A 7,324-nucleotide genomic window follows, 5' to 3' on the forward strand; every position below is an offset into this window, starting at 1 on the left:
GGCTCTGGAAACCAATGCCTGAGTCTACTATTGTCTATCTCTGTGACCTTGGACTTCACTTCTCCAGGCCTCTGTTTCTTCAGAGGCAACATGGAAATACCAATGGTATCTCCTTTGTGGAGTTGTCATAAAGATTAAATGAATTAATACGTATAAAACACTGTCTTAGAATATCAACTGTCCCAATTTGAGTAAGCACTCAAAACATGTCAACTGTTAGTGTTATTATTATTACATAGGGAAACAAGTTGAAATGAATCACCAGGGTCTCAAAACACATGTATCCAAAATATGTTTTTAATCTTGATGAAGTTCACAAATGATACAACATTGAGATTTCCTTAAATAAAGTCTACAGTCATGTTCTTAGACAACAAGGCAAAGCATCACCATTACCACATGTCCCCAGAGGCCACAAAGGCAATGACTTATTGTCCCCCTAAGGTTTGCAGAGCTGCTGTGATCAACAGGATAGCTCTCAAAGAACCAGTTTGCTACCAGATAAGCCAACGATAGATGCCACCACCACACTGACACACACAGAGTCAAATATAAAAAGGATACACAATACATATGGAATTAGCTTATTTTGCATTCACTTTCATTCCTTGTAAGTGACAAAGGTGCTTTTTTCAGTATCTATTGGGATGCAAACATGTATATCTTCCATGGGGCCTTCCCACCAAGTGTTGTCAACAGAAATTAACAGAAGTGGTGAGTTCAGCTTCATGGTGACCTGAGATGGGAAAAAAATAAAATAAAAAAAGAAGACAAAGAAGTAAGAAGGAAGAGGAAGTAGAGAAGGAGAAGAAGGAGACATTGGCAAATAAGAAGGACAAGAAGGAAACAACCACAATTATTATAAAAAGAACACAAATGTACAGGAAAACAGCATTTACAACCTATAGGTATGAGATGTAGACAGGCTTTTAAGGCAGATGATGGAAAAAAAAGCAATTATCATTTCGCAAGCATTTTATTTCTCATTTCTCTTCTCAGAGAGATGACGCTGCATGTCTGCAGCCTGTGTCAACGCTCTGATTTCAGGCTGAGATGTGGAAGAATCTCACCACTGAGAAGGAAGCATGGAATTGGAAAGAAGGGATTTGAAGACCCTTCCCAGGTCCAGTGGGTTTCATAATGTGGCTCATAACCCCCAAATCCCCTCCCCTCCGACCCAACGGAAAAGGGCAGTCACCTTCTTCCTGGAGTCACTGAGCTGCTCAGGCATGAAGGTCCCTGCGGCGACGGCCAAAGGCTTCGGAGCCCACGTTGGTGGGCACAAAGTTGTTCTTCACAACACCTCCAGATCTGCTCAGCAAGCCTGCCAGCCGATGGGTCACACAGGTGGCAGTGTTGCAGGATCTCTTCTGGGCAGTGACGCTGATTTGCAGGATGGGGAAAGAAGAGGTCTGTCAGTGAGAGGCGAGGGGCAGGAGCCTGCCCCTGAGACCTTCATAAAGAGAATTTCAGCTCTTCGACATACCGCTTAAGAATAAGTGTTTCTCCTAAATGCAATTATCAAAGCTGTTAGGAGAAGTGGCCTGGCAGCTTTTGCTAGGAGCCCTGCCCAAAGACCTTCATGAAAAAAACCCAGTGCCAATGTGATGAGCACTGGCTGTTGTATGGAAGTGTTGCATCACCATATCATACACGTGAAGCTAATATTACGCTGTATGTCAACTAACTGGAATTTAAATAAAAACTTAAAAAAAAAAGAAAAAGAAAAAACCCAGTGTCAAGCCATGAGGCATGTACTGAAATCAGCACTTACCGTCACTTACATACAGTCTCTTTAGAACCAGGATGAAGTGGTCACCAAAGGCCCAGCCCAATCCCAAGACATGCAAGGGGCATAGAGAAACCATAGAGCAGCCACAGGCACCATCAAAACCACTTTCCATGGGAAAGGAAAATTTCCTGACGTCTTACCTGAAAGAGGCTGTGAGAAGAGGGAAACAGCGTCCTCCCCCAGAAGTGTTTACCTGTTTCTCAGCACACCTGTTCTTGACGGTGGAACTGGTTCACAAGGACCACTCACCAAGCCCTGTACCCAGCTACCCTGAGGCTAACGCTACTTTTAAGCATAGGTTCTGGGTACTCTCAAGCCTTGGACACGACCAGAGTAATGACCACCACAGTGCAAATCCTTTTAGAAAATAGGTTTATTCATCAATGATGAAACATGAAGGATGCAGCAGAAATTGGGGACTCTACCATGAAATCCTCTGGGATCTCAAGAAGCTTCCCTCACTCTTGCCTCTAACCTGGCCTATGAGTCCTGCTCTCTTCCCTTCCATCCTGAGGTCCCCCATATTCTCTGTGATAAGCAAAGCTACCAATACCAGCTTGAAGAGCAATCAAAGTGGAATCTGCATGCATTTAGTTCAAAAGTGGGAGCAAGAAGGGAAATCAGGAAGGAGTGGAAGGAGTCTGGTTGCCATCCTGGGGCACCCCAAAGCAGGGTTACTGGCCCTTCTCCAAGCTGCTGGCTATGTCCCTTTTCTTGCCAGGTGTTTCAGCCCCGAAGCCGATGCCAGAGAATGTATGAAAGTTGTTCAGGTCCTTCGAGTATGCGCCCAGCACACAGGTACTCAGATTACTGCACCGCTTAGCTCGGAAGCTGTCCAGGCTGCAGGGAAAAGACATGCCAGACAATACCATGCGCCAGGCCCGCCCCTGAGGGCAGTCATGCAGAAAGTTAGACGAGGGAGGGGCACCTGGAGCAGAGGCAGGAGGGGCAGGCAGGAGGGCAGCTCACACATCCTCCATCAGGAGAACTCCGAGGCTTGCTGAGCCAGGGCAGCGTGGGGCAGGGTTGCAGCAGGGAAGGGGTGCCCTTTCCTAGCCTTCCGCATGCTTCTCAGTCCCTGCTCTGCAGAGAGGTCCTTAGGGTAGATGCAGGTGCAGCACATGCCAGGCAGTGCCAGGGCCGGGCCAGGGGCTGGCGTGAGCTCCAGGCTCAGGGGACATAGGGAGGTGGGGCTGGGGAAGGGCGTCTGGCCCCATGACAACATGCACGTCTCCACAGATCCTACACATCTCAAGCCCCCAGACCTACCTCAGGTACTGCTCTACCTGACCCCACCCTCTGCAAGGCCTTTGGCTTCACCTTGCAAATGTGCAATGAAGGTTCCTTGTGGGTGTGAAAGAACAACACACACAGGTTAAATTTCTAAAACATCCTGAGATATGCTGAGTCCATCCCCTGGCTTCACACTTACCGGTCCCAAGTCAGCCAATGCTGGGAGTTTCCTTAGGGCAAGACCAATTCCCCCGAGTAAGTGATTCCGTACCTCCCCATTTCATTTCCTAAAAGCTTTCAGGAATGTGTCTTTTTGTCTAACCACAATCTCTTCAGCTACACCTGGACTTCTGTCTTCCTCAGAGCTTGAGAATGACTGGGCCCCAGGGCCTGATGAACAACCACAGCCTGCTGGTGCCCTGGCCAGATGTTGTATTTCCTGGGGTATATGCCAGGGCAGGGTGGGAGCCTTACCTGGAGCCCTCTGTCTCCTCCTGCTCCTGCTCCTGCTCCAGTTCATTTGTCTTCCCCTGCACATAGGCCTTCACCAGGGCAGCCAGCAGGAGGCGCCCTTCCTTCTCACTGAGTGCAGTGGGGTCTGGGAGGCTCTCCAAAGCAGACCTTCAGGGGGGAAGCAAATCCAAGAGAGGCTCTGAGCCCCTGACTGCCTCCACCCCATGACAAGTAGCAAGGCTTCCTGGTCCCTGTGACCTACCCTGAGGATGTGCCCCCTCCCCCGACTCCCAGCCCACAAGGCCCAATCTGAGGTCCACCTGAGGGTCTTAATGCACCAGGAGCCTTGCTGCTGTGACCTCAGAGGCACAGAAACTGCCTCAGCCCAGGGGCAGTAGAAGGGGAGTGTTCTGTGGCTTCCGGCTGTCTCACCTGAATGGTGCCGCCTGGAGGCTGCCTGCCTGGCACAGGACCAAGATGCTGAAAGCCAGAAAGGGGGAGGACTTCCCGAAGCCCATGCTGCCTCTCTGTAAAGAGAGAATGATATTACCACTGCGCAAAGACCAAGCAAGGCCTGGAGCCCACAGACCTAAGTGCCTGTTCTGCCATGCAGGTCTTGTGGCCTCGGGTTACCCTACCTCCCCATACCTCCATTCATTTGCCAGATGGGCTGCTGTGAATCTCAAAAGATACAGTGCAATGAATGGCTTTGTAGAGCAGAGACAAGTGTCTCAGGGTGTGGTGGAGTTCTGTGGAAATCGGGGAGAAGCCACAAACGGGTGCATGCATGCACACAAACCCACACCTTCCTTCCGCCCTTTGCAGAAAACAAGCGGGGACCCACCCTAATGTCAATTTGTTCTCCCATTGCTCTAGTCTTCTCAGGAACTGAGAAATCTAGGACCACCTACCCCTTTCTTTTGGACTTGGCACTAACGCATGGGACAGGAAAGCAGGAAGGGTACCTTGGAAAGGAGCACTGGTCGATCCACCCAGTATCTGGGTTTGGTTTCGAGGAAGATTTTAATGTGCAGTTACCGGTGTGTCAGGGCTCTGCCCGCCCAGCCCGTCTACGCTGGAGCGCAGTTTGGCAGTGGGTGCTGGGCACCAGCATCTGGAAGTGAGCCCCCTTGTCCTGCGCGGCTGACTGCACAGTCGCAGGTCCCCTCCGTGCCCCAGGGACGCTCGTGGGCTGGCGGCGCCTCACAAGAAAGCTCAAGGCTGCACCGTCCCGAGAATCAAACATGATCCCTCAGGACACAGACCGCGCAGGGCATTCCCAGACCAAACTCGAGCAGGATCCTGCACGCCCAGAGGTTCTAACGAAGGGGCCGCAGACCCGCCTACCTGAGCTCGCGGAGCTTCCAGCGCCCAGGCAAGCCCTGGGAATGCTTGAAGTTCCACCTGTGCTAATTAGAAGAAAATGCTCTCCTCTCAACCGCCCCCCTTCCCCTGAGCGGGACCGAGAGCTAGGAGCACCTGCCGTAGGTGGGCCGCGATGCCCGTGAGAGGCAAAGGAAAGGCAGACAGATGGAGCAAACTAGATGAACTAATCCAAAGGCAAGTTATTAGAGTGGGCAGAGGGGGGAGTTCCTCACCTGGAGACGAGTTTCTGGAGAGCGCGAGCGGCCGGTCCACCCCGTTGGACACAACGCCTGCTGCGGGCGTCTTCCCCGCGGAGCTCTCAGCTCTTATTCCAGCGACAGTGGGAGGGGGGTCCCCACGAGTCCGCGCGGCCAATCCAAAGTGGCCAGGACCGACCCAGCTCCAGTGGCGTCATTGCTCGCTCTCCCTGCACTGGTTCTCTAGGGAGGGGAACCATCCGCTCTGGCTGTCTTTTGCAATGAGGTCATTGCTTGGAGAGCGGGAGGGCAGGGAGGGGTGGAGAGCTTTCGACGACGTCCAGAAAATGAGGGCCAATGGAGGAGAGTTTGGAGTCAGCCACAGTGAGGGACCAGAGCTTCTCTCACTGTCTTGGTGCCTGAACTCTAGTCTTGAAGCCCCTCTTGCTATGCCAGTAAGGACCCCATCTGGCCACCTGGACCCCGAGGAGTCCTGGGTTCTAAAAAGGGAACTCAGCTGAAATAGCCCACTGTGAAGGAGTTGGATGGAGCAGAGAGGGGCTGGGGGAGGGAGGGAAGAGGGGCCCTGAAACATTGATCTCTTTGGACCACCTTGGGTGCCCCTGAGATAACCTCCGCACTTTCCCCCACCCCCAGGCCACCTGAGCCCCCGCACCCTGCACCCCTCAAAGTCGTTTTGCTTCTAGTCTGGCAGCCAGCCAAGCCTCCTTCGCCTCACTTCTCTGGGACCGGTAGGAGTGGTCGGGAGGACTGGGGAAGGGGCTAAGCTGCCACTGGCTACAAGTAGTGCTAGGCATCTCCCTCCTACTCCAGAAACCTCGACTGTGGGTTCAGCATGCCCCCCTCTAACCCAGGACCCTGCACTGCGGCGCCGCCGGAGTTGGTTTACACAGCTGTCCTGTGCTTCTGGCTTCTGTTTGCTAAGCTGCTGGGCTGGGACAGCCTGTGCCCAGGTTTCTGCCCCTCTCGCTCCATACCCCTGCCCCACTTCTCTGAAGCTCTTCATTGTCGAGCGGGCGCGCGTCCTGCGCGGTCCCGCAAAGGAGAGCCGGTGCTGCAAGCCTTAAGGGCAGACTTCAGACTTTCACACACGCGCCCCTCTCAGCTACAGACCGCTGGTGAGCGCGCTCACACTGCCCGCGGGGCGCACGTCCCGGGCTCAACACCTGGTCCCCAGCCACCAGCTCTGCCTTTCGCATTCACACACGGACACTCCTGTTAATAGCCAGCACTTGCTGCAACAGACGCGCCTTCGCGAGCTGTTTGCAAGTGAGCGCGCGCGCAACAACCCAAACCAACTTCTCCCAGACCCAAAAGCAGCCCCCAGAGTTTCTGCTTTAGGAAACAGGCACGTTTTACACACACACACGGGTGCACACTGTTCCCCAAGCACGCACATCCGGGCGCATGGACTCAGCCTCTACCTCCTTTCTTGAGGAAAGGCAGTTTCTCGGAGTAGGCGCTGCGGGTACTCACATCACCCGGGCGAGGGGAAAAGATCCCGGGCTCTTACGGAAAGGGGCGCAGAGTGGACTGGCAGGTAGAGGCAGTGGGGAAGAAGTGAAGAAGTATCACCCACCCTCCGGACCTTAGGCTAGCCCTTTCTTGGGATGGGGGCTGTGCCTCCCCAAAGCTCCCTCGGGCCCCTCCTAACTTCGGGTAGCCTCTAGAGAAGCCTCGCCCAGAGGCTCGCGGCATCCCACCCGCCGGTGCTTCCTGCTTCTGCAGATCAGAAAGGCGCTCAGGGGCTGCCCTGTGGGTCTGTCTTTTGCTGTTGCAGGACCCTGCCTTCGGAGCGACGACGGGTTGTCCTCTAGCACCTGGGCAACAAAAACTCCACGCAACATCCCAAAGAATCCTGACCCTCAAAGCCAGCCGCTCTTGCGGGGCCTTCTTGCTACGCCAGCAGGCAGAGTGCACAGTGGCTTCATGACCCAGAGTCGTCCCTAACCCCTGAACGCAGCGTGGCACCTACAACGTGGCCCAGGGCCATAGCGGACGCGGAGGGGGGACAGGGCCCTTCCTCTTTCCAAAGCCCTGCAAATACGACAGACCTCTGGGTCGCTGTCCCCGGATTCCAGCAGGAGTGGAAAGGCACGGCTGGGAGACACTACCTAACTGATGCCTCTGCCCTCCACACCGCCTCTTTCCGGACCACTGCCACCCGTCTCTGAGGTCTGGCAGAGCACGTAGCCCGCTCTAGCATTTCGGGGTTGGACCATCCCCCACCCCCACCCCTGAGCTCTGGGGACTGGGAGAAATC

The 7,324-nt window shown here is 54.0% G+C and overlaps 1 protein-coding gene across 3 annotated transcripts; it reads right to left on the reverse strand.

Annotated features, from left to right (window-relative positions):
* Positions 1-281: 281 nt before the first annotated feature.
* Positions 282-5,595, reverse strand: LOC109271177 (calcitonin gene-related peptide 1). 3 transcript variants are annotated; one of them, XM_019456406.2, is made up of 6 exons: positions 5,077-5,316; positions 4,127-4,227; positions 3,911-4,005; positions 3,500-3,646; positions 1,199-1,383; positions 282-736 (listed from the first exon to the last, which is right to left on the reverse strand). In XM_019456406.2, exons 2-5 carry the CDS (start codon positions 4,130-4,132, stop codon positions 1,224-1,226), a joined length of 408 nt encoding a protein of 135 aa, XP_019311951.1. In that variant the 5' UTR covers positions 4,133-4,227; positions 5,077-5,316; the 3' UTR covers positions 282-736; positions 1,199-1,223. The 3 variants fall into 3 exon arrangements, with proteins under 3 accessions (XP_019311951.1, XP_019311950.1, XP_019311953.1); XM_019456405.2 differs by lacking the exons at positions 282-736; positions 1,199-1,383 and adding an exon at positions 2,148-2,632 and having other exon boundaries at positions 5,077-5,595; XM_019456408.2 differs by lacking the exons at positions 282-736; positions 1,199-1,383; positions 4,127-4,227 and adding an exon at positions 2,148-2,632 and having other exon boundaries at positions 5,077-5,324.
* Between the last annotated feature and the right edge of the window lie 1,729 nt (positions 5,596-7,324).

Source organism: Panthera pardus, unplaced genomic scaffold, assembly GCF_024362965.1.
Source record: "Panthera pardus isolate Hobbes unplaced genomic scaffold, ASM2436296v1 HiC_scaffold_12, whole genome shotgun sequence".
Taxonomy (NCBI): domain Eukaryota; kingdom Metazoa; phylum Chordata; class Mammalia; order Carnivora; family Felidae; genus Panthera; species Panthera pardus.

Bases quoted from the DNA above. Each gene is read 5' to 3' on its own strand.
- LOC109271177 (XM_019456405.2), bottom strand. The intron at 3,647-3,910 runs GTGAGACAGCCG...TCCCCCCTGAAG, and splicing joins CTCCAGGCGGCACCATTCAG to GTCTGCTTTGGAGAGCCTCC. The intron at 2,633-3,499 runs GTAAGGCTCCCA...TTTTCCCTGCAG, and splicing joins GAGGAGACAGAGGGCTCCAG to CCTGGACAGCTTCCGAGCTA.